At 52.0% G+C, this 19,301-nt stretch overlaps 2 protein-coding genes across 11 annotated transcripts in view; one reads left to right on the top strand and one right to left on the bottom strand.

The window, feature by feature from the left end:
• Window positions 1–7,090, top strand: SQSTM1 (sequestosome 1). Of its 4 annotated transcripts, none has more exons than XM_014467860.2 (7): window positions 1–1,027; window positions 1,512–1,729; window positions 1,819–1,960; window positions 2,690–2,770; window positions 4,065–4,359; window positions 4,527–4,722; window positions 6,264–7,090. In XM_014467860.2, exons 1-6 carry the CDS (start codon window positions 775–777, stop codon window positions 4,687–4,689), a joined length of 1,152 nt encoding a protein of 383 aa, XP_014323346.2. In that variant the 5' UTR covers window positions 1–774; the 3' UTR covers window positions 4,690–4,722; window positions 6,264–7,090. The 4 variants fall into 4 exon arrangements, with proteins under 4 accessions (XP_014323346.2, XP_014323347.2, XP_014323345.2 ...); XM_014467861.2 differs by having other exon boundaries at window positions 4,533–4,722; XM_014467859.2 differs by having other exon boundaries at window positions 5–1,027; window positions 4,065–4,279; window positions 4,533–4,722.
• A 2-nt stretch (window positions 7,091–7,092) lies between these two features.
• The window catches only part of MRNIP (MRN complex interacting protein), a 17,651-nt gene continuing 5,442 nt past the window's right edge, over window positions 7,093–19,301 (bottom strand). The window contains exons 3-5 of one of the 7 annotated variants that reach the window (XM_023743882.1): window positions 16,880–16,968; window positions 10,508–10,580; window positions 7,093–7,717 (exon numbers count right to left, since the gene is read on the bottom strand). In XM_023743882.1, the coding sequence (XP_023599650.1) occupies window positions 7,247–7,717; window positions 10,508–10,580; window positions 16,880–16,968 (633 nt within the window). In that variant the 3' untranslated portion in view covers window positions 7,093–7,246. Of the gene's footprint in view, window positions 7,718–8,784; window positions 9,394–10,507; window positions 10,641–10,828; window positions 10,955–16,179; window positions 16,250–16,879; window positions 16,969–19,301 lie in introns of those variants that run through there. The other 6 variants (XM_014467862.1, XM_023743884.1, XM_023743883.1 and 3 more) reach the window with 6 other exon arrangements.

The raw sequence follows: 19,301 nt of genomic DNA on the forward strand, positions 1-19,301 counted from the left end.
CAGCCATGATCACAATTTTAGAATCTTCTACGGCCTTATAAAGGACCTCTTCCTTAGCCACCCTCCCATCCTAGCCCTAGGCAACCACGAAAGCACTCTTTTTTCTTATGGATTTCCCTGTTCTGGACATTTCATATAAATATTCACAACTGGCTTCTAAAAACTTGGCATAATGTTTCCCAGGTACACCAGTGTTGGAGCATGTGTCTGCTTCGTTCTTTTTTGGGTGGCTGAGTAATGTTCAGTTGTATGGACATACATTTGTTTATCTGTTCACTAGCTGATGGATGTTTGGGTTGTTTTCACCTTTTGGCACTGCCCCTAGTCTTACGGTAAGTGCTGTCCGGTGGCCCACGCAGCTGGCCCAGCCTGCAGATGTGCGGTGTGCTGTGACCTACATGGTGGTGCTTTAAAACCATGTTGAGCCACATCTAAAAAGGAGACTGCAAACAAATCCATAGTTTCAGCTTCGTTGGGGAAGGAAGCGAGCAGATGGAGTCACCTGATTTCCTCTCCTAAACCCCAAGAGGCCCACGGCCTTTGGAGGGGCTTGGTTTTCCAGGAACAGGTCACAGGTGGGGACCTCCCACAGTTGACGATGGGTCTGGGCCTGGTCAGATGTGGACCGAGGCAGCCCCTTTGTGAAGGGACAGCTGGCCTGGAAGCAGAGCAGTGTGTAGCCACTACGGCTGCTGCCCGTGCACCGGGTACTCTGCCTCCTCCGTGCCCCCAGGCCCAGATTGGAGTCCGTACCTTCCCGGCAGCGCCAGCGGGATGAGCAGTCTGGCCTCAGTCCTGCTCCCCCTGCCTCACACTGGTGGGCTTCGGGTAGCCCCCAAGGTGCTCCTGGAGCGCCGGCCTCAGCCCTTCGCAGCAGTTGTGTGCAGGGGAGAAGCCTGGGTGCTCATGTGCTGTCTTTTAAACAATCTAGATGAGGACGGGGACTTGGTTGCCTTTTCCAGTGACGAGGAGCTGACGATGGCCATGGCATACGTGAAGGATGACCTGTTCCGTATTTACATTAAAGGTAAGGGGCTGCCTGGGGTGCTGCCTCCAAGCAGAACCGGCTGCCTGGGGCTGTGGAGGCTGCGGGCTGTGGAGAGGGCACCGTCCTCTGTGCTTCGCCCGAGCAGGAGTCGGTGTCCACCACAGTGGGTGGGGGCAGAAGATCTCTGGGTTCACTGTTGATTGTGCCCAGACCAAGTGCCGTGGCCTGGAGCAGCTTGCGGGGTGCTGTGGGTTTATTTTAGCGAAGGGCAGGACCAGAGCTGTACAGAGACAGCCCCCGCTGCTTCTCCCCCACACGGGCCACACGGGCGCAGGTGCTGGGACCCCCGGCAGGTTCTCAGGTCACTTTATTGCTGTCACTGCTGTCACTTGAGCAGCTGAGTCCCACATGGACTCGGTGTCTGGAGAGCGGGACCAGGGGCTGCTGACAGTGCTGCAGCCCACGGGAGTGACAAGGGGACACTTTGTGGGACCCACCTCATGGCTCTCTGCCCTCCATGCAGAGAGGAAGGAGTGCCGGCGGGACCACCGCCCCCCATGTGCTCAGGAGGCACCCCGCAACATGGTGCACCCCAATGTGATCTGCGACGGCTGCAACGGTCCAGTGGTGGGCACCCGGTACAAGTGCAGCGTCTGCCCCGACTACGACCTGTGTGCCGGCTGCGAGGGGAAGGGCATGCACAGGGAGCACAGCAAGCTCGCCTTCCCCAGCCCCTTTGAGGTGAGCCGGGCCTCCCTGCTGGCCAGGGTGGGCGCAGGGTGGCTGGAGCCTCCTGACCCAGCGCCACTTGCCCTGTTTCCTCTCCTCAGGGCTTCCCTCACAGCCGCTGGCTCCGGAAGCTGAAACACGGGCACTTTGGGTGGCCTGCCTGGGAGATGGGCCTACCTGGGAACTGGAGCCCACGTCCTCCTCGGGCGGGGGACACCCAGGCCAGCCCCACAGCAAACTCCGGTGAGCCTTGGTCTGCTGGCTTCTGTAGGGTGAGGTGGCAGGGCCGCAGGCTGGGGGGCCTTCCCCATGTCCCCAGTTCCTGCTGTGCCCGTGCGGGGCTGGACTCACAGCCACTGAGGTTATTTCATCCTCACCAAACCCTGCAGAGGGGGGAGCACTTTCTTCGCTTTACAAATGGGGAGACGGGCCTGAGTGCCCACGGCCACTAGTTCACCTGCCTTAAACCCAGCCTGGGCCCCGCCCGCTCAGCACCCTCCACACCTTCTCGGTAATGTGTTCTGTTCTCTTGTTAGCTGTCAGGAAAGTCAGAGCCAAATTAGGTCAAGTCTTCATAAACACAGTCACAAAGTTAGAAACTACACAGAGCTTGCATTCTAGATTTTTGGATTCTGGTTTTATTACTGTGTCCTTTGATTCACCTCATCCTTTGGGACAAGGGTGGAGATATTTGATTTTGAGAAAATAACATATCTAGGATGTGATTGGTATTTTATAATGTGTGTATTGAGCCCCTCTCGGGGTTCCGATCACCAGGGTCACAGATGAAGCGGGGTGAAGGGGCCCAGGAGGTGGGCAGGGGTGGGAGGGAACAAGGTTGCAGGCTGCCAGGAAAGGCCCCCGGGATGGAGAGCGTGCAGGATAAAGGTGGCAGCACTGCAATAGGTATCAAGGTCATTGAGACATGTATTAATTAAACATATCGTTATTTTTATATTTTAAAAATTAAAGCTTCTGGTCCATCGGAGGATCCCAGTGTGAATTTCCTCAAGAACGTAGGGGAGAGTGTGGCAGCCGCCCTCAGCCCCCTGGGTAAGTGTTTGTCTGACCTTTGGTACCAGCAGGGCCTATGGTAGCTCAGTGTGTGCGTGGCTGTTCGCAGCTTTCAGCTGAGACACTGCAGAGGGATGGGAACACCCTTGAGACTAGGAAGGCCTGGTGGCCTCAAGGCAACCTTTGCCCAGCGCTGCACCACAGGCCACGCGAGGTTGGAGTCCCTGACGGGTTCTTGAGCTGCCCCGAGTGCAGGAGAGCCAGCCAGGTCTTAGAACAGTCCCAGGAGGGAGGCTGACCAGCTGTCGCAGGGCTGCCTGCCTTGTCCTTGGGGGCGAACAGCCTGCATTTCCTCCTCCTGAGCCTGGGATTTCCTCAAGGGCGTGGGGCGAGTAGTCAGTTGAGATGCCTTTTCTCTTTTTCTCCCTCTTCTTTGCAACCCCCGAGTGCAGGCTGATGCCGGTGCTGGGAGCAGGGAGGAAGAGAGGAAGAGGAAGGGGCTCTGAGTGACGCCAGGTTCAGAGCAGGTCTCTGGGTTAGTGAACTGCCGCATGGACCCCAGGGGTGTGACAGGTGTGGCCTCTGAGGCTTCTGAAAGCACCCACTGCGTCCGTCTGCTAGTCTGCAGGTGGGTGCTCAGGGCCAGGCCTCCTGCAGTGAGAATCGGTTAAAGGTGACTTCTGGTTCAAGATGACCACAGACCCATGCCCTCAGATGAGATGAGCGCTCATCTTGGTGACTGCAGTGGCAGGAAGGGTCTGAAAGAACGACCACAGGTGCCACACCAGCTCATCCAACCTGCAGAGCTGTGCACCTGCCCAAGCAGAATGCCAGTGCTGAGTGCACGTGGCTTTCACCTCACTCGGCCCCTCAAACAGCACGGAGCTCCTGTGCCTCAGCACCAGCGGGGCGTTCTGGCCACACGTGGTCCCGCTTCCTAGGTCCTGACCTCTGTGCAGGTCTGTCCTGCCTGGTGCAGGGGAAACAGGGACTCGTTCTGGACTTACTGGCTCTGAAACTGACCTGGGTGTCAATTAATGTTTTTTTATGCTGGAGGAAGAGAGAGGTGCAGTGAGTTTCTAGAAGCCAGGAAGATTTGGGCCAGGATTTGGGGAGTTCAGCCCTTGGGATCGTGAAGGTCACAGGTGACCATCCACTTGCCTTCTTGCTGGTGGCTGCCACCTGAGCTGGTCCTGTGTTGGCATGTGGCCGGGTCTGGAGTGGATGCCAGCATCCCGGCCCTCCCGCTTCGGGGCTAAATGTGAGAGCGCTTTGTAAGCGGCAGGTTCGCCCTCTGAGGACTTAGGGTTTTTGTCTCCTCCTTGGCCTCTAGGCATCGAGGTGGATATTGACGTGGAACATGGAGGGAAAAGAAGCCGCCTGACCCCCGTCTCCCCAGGCAGCTCCAGCGCGGAGGAGAGGTGCAGCTCGCAGCCAGGAAGCTGCTCTTCTGACTCCAGCAAACCGGACGGGGCCATGGAAGGAGCTGCACAGGCTCTGGCGAAGCAAATGAACAAGATCACGCTGCAGTCGGGTGTGCAGCCCGAGGCAAGCCCTCCCGCTTCCCCCAGCTCCCCCCCCACGGCCCCTCCGGCACTGGCACAGCCAGGACCCAGTTCCGGTGCAGAGTTAAGTGTGTGGCACCTCCGTCGTTCTCTGGCCCCTTCACTAGAACTTGGTAAAGAAAAACAGTCCTCTAGCTGCTTGCCAGTCTGTCTTCCCCACGCACCCCCCAGGGGCTGAGGCTGTGGCCGGGGTGGCTGCGAGGGCCTGTGCTCATGGGGTTTCGTTCCAGGAGCAGATGGAGTCTGACAACTGCTCGGGAGGAGACGATGACTGGACTCATTTATCTTCAAAGGAAGTGGACCCGTCGACAGGCGAACTCCAGTCTCTACAGATGCCCGAGTCCGAAGGGCCAAGCTCTCTGGACCCTTCCCAGGAGGGACCCACGGGGCTGAAGGAAGCTGCGGTGTACCCACACCTGCCGCCAGGCAAGTGACTGCAGGCAGTTTTGTGTTCTGCCTCTTTATTCAGAGATCCTATCAGCTGTCTTGAGCCACACAAAGACATCCTGTTCTCTGCTGTGGGCTTGTCTGTTGACACGAGAGGAAATTAGTTGGTTTTGTCCTCTGTGTCTATACTGAGCCCCTCATAAGCGCAGCTGATTTTAGTAACTTCTGAAACATAACATCTGGACCCGAGGTTCTGTAGCGGGGGTCCTGGTCCTGGCTTCAGACTCTGCTTCCTCATGGACAGTGCGGCCTAACAGGGCCCAGCCAAGGCTCCTGTGGGAGCAGGCGGGGAGCCGCAGTTTGGGGGTGGCGGGGGGACCTGGTAGCTGAGAGCATATGCGGAGTAGGGGCAGCCTATGTCTGCGTTCATCGCTGTCACATGCAGTGTTGTCCGGACGATACTCAAGAGAAAACCCCTGGGGCCAGCTGTGGCCCTTGGGCCCCCGGTGGCTATCTTCTCTGCCTAGAGCAAGGGAGACAAACTACAGCCTATGGGCCAAGAATGATTTTTTAAAAATTCTCACCTGTTTTTATGATTTTTTGGAGAGGAAGTGGGGTGGGTGGGGGGAGAGAAACATCAGCTGCCTCCTGTACACATCCAGCCTGGGGCTCGAACCTGCAAGCTAGGTCTGTATGTGCCCTGACCAGGACTCAAACCTGCAGCCTTTTTGATGTATGGGATGACGCTCCAATCAACTGAGCCACCGGCCAGGGCAATTTTCTCACCTTTATAATAGTTGTCTAAGAAGTTAACACCTGTGGCCCTCGCCCTGGCTGGTTTTGCTCAGTGGATAGAGCAACGGCCTGTGGACCGAGATCCCGGGTCTGATTCCAGTCAAGGGCACATGCCCAGGTTGCAGGCTCAATCCCCAGTGTGGGGCGTGCAGGAGGCAGCCCAGTCAATGATTCTCTCTCATCATTGATGTTTCTAACTCTCCCCTCTCCCTTCCTCTCTGAAATCAGTGTGGCTCAGTTGGTTGGGTGTCATCCCATGCACCAAAAAGTTGCCAGTTCACTTCTGGTCAGGGCACATGGTTGGGTTGTGGCCCAATCCCAGGTGGGAGGCGTGCAGGAGGCAGCTAATCAATGTTTCTTCCTCTCCTTTCCTGTCTAGAACTCTTTTAAAAAAAAATGAGGAGGCCTCACTTTTAGTGTATTTCCCTCCCTCATTAAAAAGTCAAGACCTGTAAAAATCAGATGAAATTCCCATTTCAGTGTCCATAAATAACAAGTTTATGTGAACACAGCAATCACTTGTTTAGATGGTGTCTGGCTGCTTTTATGTAATGGCATTTATGATGTAATGGCAGAATGGCGCGGTCGTGACAGACCAATAGCCTGCAAAGCAGCGGAAAAGCTTGCCCATCCCTAGCCTGGAGTGTGCCTGAGGGCCAGAGAGCCTGGGAGGGCCAGGCCCTGCAGGCACTGGGACTTGCTGGATGGAGGAGCTGCTGCTGCCTGCGGGTCACACTTGGGGCCCAGCAACTCCCCCTCATGGCTTTTATTATTCTCTCTGGCAGAAGCTGACCCCCGGCTCATTGAGTCCCTCTCCCAGATGCTGTCCATGGGGTTCTCTGATGAAGGCGGCTGGCTCACCAGGCTCCTACAGACCAAGAATTACGACATTGGGGCTGCCCTGGACACCATCCAGTACTCAAAGCATCCACCGCCCTTGTGACAGCTGTGCTCACCTGCTATCTGACCCCCTTCCTGTCTCACAGTTGTGTTGAGCTTGTTAGAACCCCACACCTCTAAGGGCCAGTTACTCTGCATTTTTCTTTCAGAACCGGGTGGGATGCATGAAGCCATTTAGGGCAGCAGGACAAGGACAGGAGGGAGTTCCCAGCGTTGTGACGATGACTAAGGGGGGCTTCCCAGCTTCCCTCGGTGCCCGCTTCGTGCAGCCAGGGTGGGCCCCTCATCTCCCTGCCCTCTGCCCGCCAGGGTATCACCAACAGCCCAGAATCCATCTTGCCTCATGGTCGTCTGCTTTTTCTTTGTTTAAATGACTAATAGTAACTGATGTGTAGCTGATTTTCTGCTAGAACCTGATATACTCAGAGTTCAGCTGCAACAGCCAGCACCGCGTCAGAAGGAGGTGGTTGTCCTGCAGCCAGAATGGGAGGGCAGGCAGTCGGCAGGCCTCGCGGGCACAGGAGTAGCTGCAGGCGCCCCCGGTGGTCACTGAGCACTGCCCGTTTCACAGCCATTCTAGTTCTCATTTCCAAATGTGTCGCCTGCTTTTAAAGTAAGAGGATCCTTTGTAGCCATTCTGTTAGCATATCTGTAAACCAACTGCAATTAAATGGTGTAAGCACTTTTAACCCAAGATGTTGCAATAAGAGATGATCCGTTTGAAAGTCATGTTTATTGTCGGTTCTTAGTTCCCATAAATCCTCAGCCCTAATTAAAGCCCTCAGGGAACCCTGTTCCAGGGACACAGGTCTAGGGGAGGAGGGCTCAGGTACCTAACACACCTGCGTAATAACACACTAGTCTCAGCTCACAGAACATCATCAAAGTCCTCGCCAGTGTTAAAGAGGTCACACAGTCGCACGGGTCGGGGCTCCTGTGCCCCTTTGACCAGGTGCCCACCCTCTGCCTGAGGGCCTGCACCCCACTGCTCAGGGGTCTCCCCGAAGGGCCTCCTGAGCCCAGATGTAGGAGTGTGTGTGGCCCCAGGAAGCAGGAGCGGACTGGGTGTCCTGAGGCCCCCGTCTTTTGCAGTTTGAGCCCTGGGAGACCCCTGCTCAGCCTGTGCTGCCCCCGCTGGCCTGGGGTCCCTCTGCAGGGGTGTCGGGGGCCCTGTGTCCACATGTGAGCTTCCAAGTGGCAAAAGAAATCGTTCCCACTTAGACGTGGCCCTGACCTGCTGGGCAGGACATAGTGGTTCCCCCCAAGGGCCAGAGAGCTGGCCGGCGTCCCAGTCCTCACGCCTGCTTCCTTCTCTCACCCCTGCTGGGCCAGCGTGGTCCTGCAATGGAGACAAAAGCAGGAGAGGGCCGTGTCCGCCTTCAGAGCGAGGGCCAGTGGTCCGGCAGGACCAGGGGGCAGGAGAGCAAGGTCCCTGTGCCTGGATTCTGGCCTTTCTGCTCTGTGCTGTCTACTAGCTGGTCACCAGGCTGCAGCCGAGGGACAGCCTTTGATTGTGAGGGTTATTAGCACAGAGTGAATGCTGGTTACCTCACCCCAAGTCCTCTGCCAAATCCATGACCAGGCTTCCCAAAAAGGAAGACAGGCAATCAGGCACTCGTCTCATGGGGACCTTAGGGTCAGGAAAGGGGGTGCCTGAGAGGAGGGGCGAGTGGGGAGAGACCAGGGAGCCATGTGCAGACTCTATCCTGCTTGTTCCTGGCCAGGCAGGCGGGAAGGCCCAGGACCCAGAACCGGGCTGAGGGGTCTGAGCTGTGGAAGTGGCTGCTCAGAGGTGCACTCCCGGGGGAGACGGTGGTGCTGGGGCCTGGCCTTCCCTCCCTCAGGGACCAGACGCATGAAAAGTGGGTTCCACCACACAATGACAGCACGCCCCGGCCACCCCCCCCGCCAGGTGGTAGGAAGGAGGCGTGGGCCTGCTGCACTGCCCGCTCTGCCCGACTTGCTGTCACTCACTGAGCCTTCACTAGCCCAGCTCCTCACGTTTAAACAGGCTTGTGGTGAGCAATAAACACTCTGTCATGAACAGTAGTCTGTAATTTGGAGATTCAGGGCCACATCCTTAAGTGGGTCACACAGCCAGCGCCTCTAGGCTTTGAGCCGGTGCCCTACGCCACCACCTGGCATGGCCAGGCCAGCCTTGGCCCCTGCTGGGACGGCCACGCCAGACGCCCAGCAGTTTCTCTGCCTGGGCCCCCGTGGCTCTCAGGACAGCGTAAAGTAAACCTGCGTTCTGGGGCCCTGAGTGCAGGGGTCTGCTGGGTTTGGAGCATCAGGAACGAGAGCAGATCCTGGGAGCGAGGGTGCCCCAGTGCACGAAGGGGAGGGTGGAACAGTCCCTCAGGCCCAGGGTAGGGCGTGCTGGACAGTCTGCTGAAGGCACTCCACACACAACCGAGAACGGTCCTCAGAAAAGCCCTGCTGGTCAACCTTGGCTGCCTTTCAGGCATCAAAATGCCCTTGACACCCTGGCTGGTTTGGCTCAGTGGATAGAGCGTCAGCCTGCGGACTGAAGGGTCCTGGGCTCGATTCTGGTCAAGGGTACGTGCCCGGATTGGCGGGCTCGGTCCCCAGTAGGGGGCGTGCAGGAGGCAGCCAATCATGATTCTCATGGTTGATGTTTCTCTCTATCCCTTTCTCTTCCTCTCTGAAATCAATAAAAATACATTTAAAAAAATGCCTTGACCAGGAGGTCACACTGAGGATGAGCACAACAGGGAAGCGGCACAGGCCAGAGGGAGGCGGTGCTTCAGACAGAGACAGTCAGTCTCACTCCCGTTGTCGACAAAGCAAGACGATTAAAACAGTCACTGGGCCAGAGAGAAAATGTCCCCCATCACTGCCTTCTGGGGTCTAAGGTGACCTCGGAGTCCCCTCGACCTGGCCATCGGGGCTGCATGGAGGACACAGTGCTCTGGCTTCATCTCCTGGCAGGGAAAGTGCCATCAAGAATCCAGTCCTGCCTGGCCGGTGTCGCTCAGTGGACAGAGCATCAGCCTGCGGATTGAAGGGTCCTGGGTTCAATTCCGGTCAAGGGCACGTACCTCGGTTGCAGGCTCCTCCCCGGCCTGCACTCTGGTCAGGGCATGTGCAGGAGGCAACCAATCAATGTGTTTCTCTCACATGGATGTTTCTCTGTCTTTCCCTCTCTCTTCCACTCTCCCTAAAAATCAATGGAGAAATATCCTTGGGTGAGGATTAACAAAACAAAACAAAGAATCCAGTCCTGCTGGCCCGGCGTGGCTCAGTGGTTGAATGTCAACTTATGAACCAGGAGGTCATGATTCGATTCCCGGTCAGGGCACATTTGAGGGTTGCAGGCTCCATCCCCAAGGGGGTGTGCAGGAGGCAGCCCATTGATGTTTCTCTCTCTCTTTCTTTAAAAATCAATAAAAATATTTGAACACACACACATTATGCTTTAAAAAAAGAATCCTTCCTATCACCGTGTCGCCTGGCCTGATGCCCGCGCAGGTAGGAACCTGTCACCCGGCATCGCTTCCTCGGGCCTGCTGAGCTCCGCCCCACGGCCAGTAAGACCCCCCGGCACAGCCCAGGCAGCGTTTCTCTCTGCTCCTGGCTTGTTGTTGCTACAAAGTCCTTATTTTGACCTGAAATCTACCTCACTAGCCCCCGCCCCCGAAGAGGCACTGTGGCAGGACACGCACTCCGCCTACCATGGCACCTCGGCTAGATCATGGCGTCACCCAACCCATCACTCAAGCTCACCCCCTTGGAGCACCTACTTCACAGACACCGGACAGAACTGGGTGTGAGCCCCACAGCCAGGCTCAGGCTGGAGAGGGGGAACTCGGAAGCTCGGGCTCTTTAGCACAGCGCCCTTTCCCTCCCTGGGGTGCCCCGAGCGCGAGGGACGGGCGAGAAGCGCGGGGGTGAAGTACAAGCTTAGTTCAGAGCAGTTCTCCAAGCAGACAGAGGAGAGAGAGTTGTAATTATTTGTATACAGAGCGGTGTCTCCCTTACAAAGGGGGCAGGTCTATCCCTTTTTGTGTTCCCTGTAGCTTTAAGCCAAGTGCCTGCCATTCAGTTGCACCAACAGGCATTTACAGAGCAAACGGAGAAGTGGAACCCCCAGGTGCTGCTGGCTTACCTGCAGACCCACATGCTCAGCCTGCCCAGGACCTGCATTTTCCTTGTCAGCATTTACAGGTTCTTCCCGAGACCTTAGGGGAAGATTGCACAGACATCCTTGTAAAAGGACCAGGAAGCTGGAGGACAGGAAGCTGCAAGGACTGGACAATGAGTATCAACCAGACTCCGAGGGAACGTTAGCATCTTAGCTCCGCTGTTCTGATGTGACTCAGGAATCTCCTAGCCTAGCAGTTCACAAGGCCTCAGTAAAAGGACCATTTCTTCCTCGGATTTAGGCTGGTTGGGCCTTCCATCAACAGGAAAAGTGACAGAGAGGGGGCAGACGCCTAACCCAGAGACCACAGTTCGCGTCCTGGCTTTGCCAATGACTGGCTGTCATTATGATGGTGCGGCTTTGGGTTCATTACTGTTTGCTCATCCGAAGTGGGTAATACTGCTCGGGTGACTGTGAAGATAAATGAGACATGTATGCACATGCCCTGCCTGGGGCCTGGGACACGGAGACGAATACCCTCAGGACCCCTGTGGCACAGGGTCCCTCCCCAGCAATGGAGACGTGCCCATCACACGGGCACGCGGGTCTTTACCGCTGTGCGTGTCTCAACCACTACAAAGAGAAGGCACTGAGCTCGAAGTGTCCCAGGGGCACCAGGCTCTTTCACACAGAGGAGAGCGAGGAGCCGTTCTTCTCCGAGCCCGGAGGGGGGCTGACGTCCAGGGGTATCTATTGTGCGAGGGCAGGAGAGAGAGCCGGCGCCACATCCACCCAGGTCAGCCAGGGCTGTGGCACGACTGAATCGGAACTCTCCAGTGAACTTCGAGAACCCCAAACTCTACCAAGTGTGGGCACCTCTACTTCAGACTGTTCATCTGTAAAAAGAAGCCAATGGCCCTCAGGGCGATTATGAAATGAGATGAGGCATGGTCGTGCACGTGACCGCTACACCAGCCTTCCCTCGAGCAGTTCCTGCCAGCCGTCAGCCAGAACTCTGCTCACCTCTCTGATTCTGGAACGCAACTTCATCAACTAAGGCCAGCACCCAGCAGTCTGAAGAGTTAGCCTGTCTCTTGCTCCCAATGTTACCACTGAGAACTTGGGTGTCCCGTGTTCCTTACAGGTGATCTTGTGTCTCTTCAGCTGCTCTTCAGCTCTTCCTTTTGTCTCCTGTGTTCTCCAATTTCATTATCTTGTGTCTAAGGTTGTATTGACCAAAGACCTGCATGGGTGGGCGGGGCCGCACGATTTCGCGTGCTAGGCTTCTACGTTGTATTGACCAAAGACCTGCACGGGTGGGTGGGGCCGCATGATTTCGCGTGCTGGGCTTCTAGTTAAGGTATAATTAATATGCACTAAAATGTACCCATTTCTGTGTACAGTTACTAAGTTTTGAGAAATTATACCTTTGAAACTATCACCCCAATCAAGGTATTGAAAATTTTTTTTATTAAGATATAATTAACAAGGCATAGAAAAATTTCATCACCCACCCTAGCTGGTTTGGCTCAGTGGATAGAGAGTCGGCCTGTGGACTGAAGGATCCCAGGTTCAATTCCAGTCAAGGGCACATGTCCAGGTTGCAGGCTCGATTCCCATTGTGGGGTGTGCAGGTGGCAGCCAATCGATGGTTCTCTCTCATCATTGATGTTTCTCTCTCTCTCTCCCTCTCCCTTCCTCTCTGAAATCAATAAAAATATATTAAAAAATAAATAAGAAGAACATTTTCATCACCCAAAAAAGTTCCCTGCTGACTCGGCAGGCAATCCCCTCCTCAGAAAATGGCTGACCCTACAGTGCGCGGTCCTTTGTGTCTGGCTCCTTTCACTTACCAGTGGTTTTGGGATTTGTCACATTGTTGTTGTTGCCGAGCAGTATTCTGTTGTATGAATACACTACAATCTGTTCATTCATTCACCTTCTGATGTATCTGTACGTCTAGCCCTTCACCAATATCTTGATTCCTGTTATAGTAAATCTTGAAATCAGGTTGCAGAAGTATTCTAACTTTCTTTTTTATCAAATCTTTTCCAGCAATTCTAGGTCCTTTGCAGATATATATAAATTTTAGGATCAGTTTGTCAATTTCTACAAAAAAAAAAAAAAAAAAAAGGCTGCTGGAATTTTGATTGGGATTAGGCTGACTCTAAGATCAATTTAGGATGAACTGTCATCTTAATGATATTGAATTTTCCAATCCATGAACATGTTATATCTTTCATTAATTTAGGTCCTCTTTAATTTCTCTTAGCAATGTTTTATAGTTTTTACTGAACAAATGTTACATTTTTTATTATCTATACCTAAGTATTTCATGTTGATGCTATTATAAATGATATTTGATTTTAACAATAATTTTCCAATGGTTTACTGCATTTATATAAAATTAAATTTTGTATGTTCATGCTGTGTCCTGGTGATTTTGCTAAATTAACTTCTTAGCTCTAGTAGCTGTGTGTAGTTCCATTAGCACTTCCTACATCCACCATGTCTTTGTCCAGTTTGGGATTTATTGTGTTTCCTGGATCTAAGAATGAATACCTTTGACTCTAGAAAATGCTTGGTTCTTTTCTCCGCAAATATTGCCTTTGCCCAATTTTTTTATTCTTGCAATAACTCTTCTCTGTGTCCTCTGTGCCTCTCAACTCATACTTTTCACCTTTTTATCTTTTTGAAGAATTTCTTCGGGTTTATCTTCCATTTCACCGATTCTGTCTTCAGCTGCACTTAATCTATTTAACCTTTTGACTACAATTTTAGTTTCAATGACTGTACTTTCCATTTCTTTTTTTTTTTATTCTGTAACTTGTCTTTTTTATTTTTTTATTTTTTTATTTTTTTTAATTAAATTTTTATTGTTCAGATTACATTTGTTCCTCTTCCCCGCCCCATAACTCCCCTCCTTCCAGTTCCCGCCCCACCCTCCGCCCTCACTCCCCACCCACTGTCCTCATCCATAGGTGCACGATTTTTGTCCAGTCTCTTCCCGCATCTCCCATTCCCCTTCCCCCCCCAAGAATAGTCAGTCCATTCCCTTTCTATGTCCCTGATTCATTATAATCATCAGTTCATTCTGTACATCAGATTATTTATTCACTTGATTCTTAGATTCACTTGTTGATAGATGCATGTTTGTTGTTCACAATTTGTATCTTTACCTTTTTCTTCTTCCTCTTCTTAAAGGATACCTTTCAGTATTCCGTATAATACTGGTTTGGTGGTGATGAACTCCTTTAGCTTTTCCTTATCTGTGAAGCTCTTTATCTGACCTTCAATTCTGAATGATAGCTTTGCTGGATAAAGTAATCTTGGTTGTAGGTTCTTGGTATTCATCACTTTGAATATTTCTTGCCATTCCCTTCTGGCCTGCAAAGTTTCTGTTGAGAAATCAGCTGACAGTCATATGGGTATTCCCTTGTAGGTAATTGAGTCTCTTTCTCTTGCTGCTTTTAAGATTCTCTCTTTGTCTTTTGCTCTTGGCATTTTAATGATGATGTGTCTTGGTGTGGTCCTCTTTGGATTCCTTTTGTTTGGGGTTCTCTGCGCTTCTTGGACCTGTAAGTCCATTTCTTTCACCAGGTGGGGGAAGTTTTCTGCCATTATTTCTTCAAATAGGTTTTCAATATCTTGCTGTCTCTCATTTCTGGCACTCCTATAATTCTGATATTAGTCCGCTTGTAGCTGTCCCAGAGGCTCCTTACACTATCTTCACACTTTCGGATTCTTTTTTCATTTTGCTTTTCCAGTTGGGTGTTTTTTGCTTTCAAATCTTTGGTTTGATTCTTGTGCTCCTCTGGTCTGCTATTGGGTATAATATTCTTTATTTCAGTCCGTGTATGCTTACTTTCTAATTTCTTTATCGTAGCATCGAGGGTCTCATTAGTTTTCGTGAGGCTCTGCTCAAGTTTATTGCAAGCCCTCAAAATTGCGATTTTTAGCTCCACATCCTCCAATTCTGTCATGTTTTTTTGTCTCCGCATCTTTTTTTTAAAAAATATATTTTATTGATTTTTTACAGAGAGGAAGGGAGAGAGATAGTTAGAAACATCGATGAGAGAGACATCGATCAGCTGCCTCCTGCACATCTCCCACCGGGGATGTGCCCGCAACCCAGGTACATGCCCTTGACCGGAATCGAACCTAGGACCTTTCAGTCCGCAGGCCGAAGCTCTATCCACTGAGCCAAACCGGTTTCGGCTGTCTCCGCATCTTTTATGCTTTCTTGGTGCACCCCCTTGTGGTCTTTGTGCACAGTCTTGTTCTAGTTAAGCCTTAATTGTTGTAGTTAATACTAGAGGGATTTGACCACCAGGCCGACTGGCTGTGAGAATCAGCTGTGTGGAAAACTTCAGTCCTCTGGGGAGGTGCTAATCTAGCCTTTGCCTGAGGCGATCCGGCAAATGGCTCTGTGCAGGGCTTGGGCGGGGCGGGATCAACAGGGCGGGGGAGGGAGCAGTTATGGCCGCTCTCAGTCCGTCCCCAGAGGCTCTGCCTCTCTGTCCCAGCAACCGCTGCAAACCTCGGAGGGACCGTAGCCAGACAGTCCCGCTTCTCCCGTTTGAGTCTGGGTCCCTAGAGACTCGCCCGGATCTGTAGCCCAGAGTCTGAGACTCCCTCCTGATTGAAAACGACAACCGCGCCCTCAGCCACCAGCCCGCTTTGCGCACGCACCACCCTACCTTTAAATTTTCCACACTGCGCCGCCTCTGAGCCTCGTAATGCTGTTGTTTTTCCTTCTAGTTGAAGAGTCTCTCCTCAGCCAGCCTTCCTGTGGTTCTGGTTGATGTCCGTTCCGTCTTTTAGTTGTATTTTTGAAGTGGTTGTTTGCGGCAGCAGTCTCCGGTGTTTACCTATGCCGCCATCTTCGATTCTCCTCTGTACTTTCCATTTCTACAAACTATTTTTGGTTCTCTTTTCAAAACAACTCGATTATTTTTTTTTTTCTGCTTCTGTAGGTAAAGTTGATGCTTTTAGAAGGAAATTCTGATTGACTTGTGTTTGCAACTTCAAAATGAGATGTTGTTGCTGCCGATCCTCTTCGAAACGGGTGCACAGTTTCAATACTTTGCATTGAAATATTCTCCTCTGAGGGTTTTGCTTGTTCTGTTTGCGAGGTGTGTTTGTCTTCTGATGCCAAGTTTTATGCAACCCCTGAATTATTACTCTGCTGAGCACTTGAGTTTTTCTCTACGGAAGACAACTTTTCCTCTACATTGGTTTGTTCTGGTAAGTGCTCCTTGTGTGACGGCCCAGGCGGGGTGTCGATTATTCTAAAGGCTCTTGCTCCTACTACCACCTTCTCTTTTATTTCATGAAATATAGTAAACTTACAATATCATGAATTCTGAAGTCTGTCTGTTGCTCTGCTTTTTTTTGCTCATAGGACATGCTTCCTTGAGTTTAATGACTGTGAGTACATACTCCTTGGAACGCTATCTGTGGGATTCTCTCAGGCCTGGGTTGAAATGTGTTGCTCCAGAGGGGAGCTGCATTTACCTCTGCTTCCTGCGACAGTTTGAAAATAAAATCTCAGCTTGAAGCTTTTCACACGTGGAAAAGGCGCAGAAAAGGCTGAAAAGACACGTGGCAGCTTCCCCGAGCTTATAAAATCCCCGGAGCAAGACGTCCCCTCTTCAGCCAGGGTCAAGGCCAACACGGGCGGGCTTCCGCTGCAAGGGGCGCGTTTCTGGTCATTTGGGTGCTGAGGGTGCAGGTTTGGGGGACGCAGCTTTATGTGCTGGTGCCCTACGGACCCCCCACAGAGTGAGCCACAGGCTGTCTGTCCCCCGGACGGCCCAGCCTCTCATGGGCGTTCCAGGCAGCGGACTCCCATCGCCTCGCAGCCAGGGGCTTATTCTCTGGAACTCGGCTTTGGGTTCATTTTTGACCTCTGATAGTTATTTACTTTCTTGTCATCTCATCAGTGCATTTAAAATATTATAACTGGGCCCTACCAGGTGGCTCAGTTGGTTGGAGTGTCATTCCATACACCAAAAGGTTGTGGGTTCGATTCGTAGTCAGGTTGCAGGTTCGATCCCGGTCGGGGTGTGTATGTGAGGCAACCAATCAGTTTCTCTCTCACATTAATGTTTCTCTCTCTTTCCCTTCCTCTCGCTCTAAAACCAATAAAAACATACCCTTGTGTGAGGATTAAAGAAATAAAGGGCAGCTGGCATTTAAGCCCGCACCAGCATGTCAGGCCATGCCATTCTGAAAGCGCCTGGTCTCCAAACTGAATTACTTTCAGTGGGAAGATGGTGCAGGGTGTCTAACTGCGGCATCGGAAGACCTGAAAGCTAAGGGGTTTCTCCACACAGATCTCCGCAAGCCACTCCAGGGGAAACAGGGGAGAAGACACGCCCTCAGGCGACCTACCTGGGTGACGCCTCCGACAGCTGGCCCTGCAGCAGGTTCAATTTTTGGACGTGACGTCTACAGTCAGCACCAGAGCCCTCACCATAAGCCTGAGGAACAAACAAACAAAAATATTAATTTTAAAAAGTTCTGACAGGACTGAGATGCACCTTAGGGGGAAAGCTGTACCCCCAAAGGCCTGAAGCACCGTGCGGAAATCAGCAACTGACTGCTTACTCTGGAATTTGACTTTTGCTTCATTTTTGACCTTCGATAGTTATTTACTTTCTTGTCATCTCATCAGTGCATTTAAAATACTGTAGCTGGGCCCTGGAGTGGTTTACAAACCCACAGTCTCAGGCAACAAACAGTTTCAGTCTATGTGGCTGCCCACTAGTACCCCAAGCTCTACACAGCCAAACTGCACTCAATCCCAAACCCCACACAAAACGGTTAATGAACATAAGAACTTCAGAAGAGAAGTTACACAAATTGCCAATAAACGTGAAATGATACCCCTCACTGAGAATCAAAGGCATACCAATGAAAATGATACTTCTTTTTCATTTAGCAGCCACTCACTTGTTCAATACATGTTTACTGAACACCTTTTATGTGCAAAGACATGGATGGACCTAGAGGATGTTATGCTCAGTGAAATGGGTCAGGTCAGACAGAGAAAGACAAATATATGTGAGTTCACTTTTATGTCAAATCGAAGAAAACAAAATAAATGAACAAACAAAACAGAAACAAACTCATAGATACAGAGAACAAACCGATGGTTGCCAGATGGGAGGGGGTTTTGAGGGAGGGGTGAAAAAGGTGAAGGGATTAAGTACAAATTGGTAGTTACAAACCAGTCACAGGGATGTAGAGTACAGTCCAGTCAATAATATTGTAATAACCTGTATGATGCCAGGTGGGCACTAGACTTATTAGGGAGGATCAACTTGTAAGGTATGTCTAATCACTATGTTATACACCTGAAATTAACATGATATTAAATATCAACTGTAACTTAAAAAAAAGAAATAATAAATAATAAATTTTAAAAAGAGACGGGGATGACTGTGGGGAAAGCAGGCTGTGGTGAGGTGCAGAAGCTGGGGTGACGGGAAAACTAGCAGAGGATGGAAAGAAACAGCCAGGAAAATAGGAAACCAGGAGCAAGATGACGAGAACCCAAGTGAAGACGATGTTTCCCGGAGGAGGAAGTGACAAGCTGTGACAGATGCCACCAAGGAGTCGAGCCAGGTGAGGACTGAGCACCACCCACTGTCCTTAGCAACATGGAGATCACGGCTGACTGTGACGGACTGGTCCACAGTGAAATCCCTTTTGGCCCAAGTTCAAGTGGGAATGAAAGGAGAGAACTGGAGGGGGAATGGCAAAGTTTAAAAAGGATGTAACCCACATCTGGCAAAACCAGTGCTGCGTTTGCTCTCCTGAATGGCCGAGACCCCGGGCTGAACACTAAAACGCATCTTCCTCTGATCTGGCACAGACTGGACTCCCTGTCCCAGTCTTCCCTGCAGGCAGGCGTGGCCCTGACACTAGGTTCTTTCCAGTGGGACGTGAGCCCTCCCACGCCGGCCCCTGAAAGCCTGCAGGTAGTAGCTCCTCCAGGCTCCTGTCCCTTTCAGGGGCTCAGGCAGCAGGCGGCAAGCCTCAGGGAACCACAGAACCTCAAAACAACAGAAGCCCGCGTCCCTGAATGCAATGCCAAGGACAGTGGCCCTGCTGACCTCAACCCCTCCAAAGACTGTTATGAGAGCAAGAGATGTCTACTGTGTTTAACCACAATTTGGTGTCTATCTGTTACTGTGGCCTAGCCAACAAGTCAGACACCACTGCATGTGCATGGAGATGGTGCGAGGACTGCAAAGCCTCTTCAGGGAGAACTCAGAGACACAAGCCGACACAGACAACAAGCAGCAGGCACTCTGCGGGGGTCTCTGTAGCTCCAAGCCAGCCCGTCTTCTGAGACCCATTCAGAGTGGGCTCAGCAGCTACCCTTGCTGACCTATCGTGTCCCCCACCCCACACACACCCTTCCCCAGCTGACTGGCCCAGAGGGGGACATCTGAGTCCACAGCACCAATCAGATCACTTCTCCCAGGAGTTGATAATTGGGACTCAGCTATTCCAGCGGCTGGAGCCTGGAGCGGAGGGTGTACTGTGAACTGTCTGGGGAGAGGGAGGGAGGGAAGGAGAGGAGGCAGGGAGAAGGGAGAAAAGATGATGCCTGCGTTGTCAGCAGCTTTTCAATTTTTGAACCGGTTCCTCAAAGGGTCAAGGATGAAGTGCCTTCCAAGTGTTTTCTCTCTCTCTCGTTACACTCTCTCTCTACTCTCGCTCACGTACCTGCGTGCATCGTACTTCTTCTTCTTTTTCTCTCCGTACGCTCCCCGCCTCGTCCTCTCTCTTTTCCCCACTAAAA

This window comes from Myotis lucifugus, unplaced genomic scaffold (genome assembly GCF_000147115.1).
Source record: "Myotis lucifugus unplaced genomic scaffold, Myoluc2.0 scaffold_417, whole genome shotgun sequence".
Classification (NCBI taxonomy): Eukaryota; Metazoa; Chordata; class Mammalia; order Chiroptera; family Vespertilionidae; genus Myotis; species Myotis lucifugus.

Excerpts from the sequence above, each read along its gene's own strand:
- SQSTM1 (XM_006102539.3), top strand. The coding sequence starts at position 775 with ATGAGCAGTCTGGCCTCAGTCCTGCTCCCCCTGCCTCACACTGGTGGG. Across the intron at positions 2,771-4,064 it reads AGCCGCCCTCAGCCCCCTGG|GCATCGAGGTGGATATTGAC; the intron begins GTAAGTGTTTGT and ends CTTGGCCTCTAG. Across the intron at positions 4,723-6,263 it reads GTACCCACACCTGCCGCCAG|AAGCTGACCCCCGGCTCATT; the intron begins GCAAGTGACTGC and ends TCTCTCTGGCAG.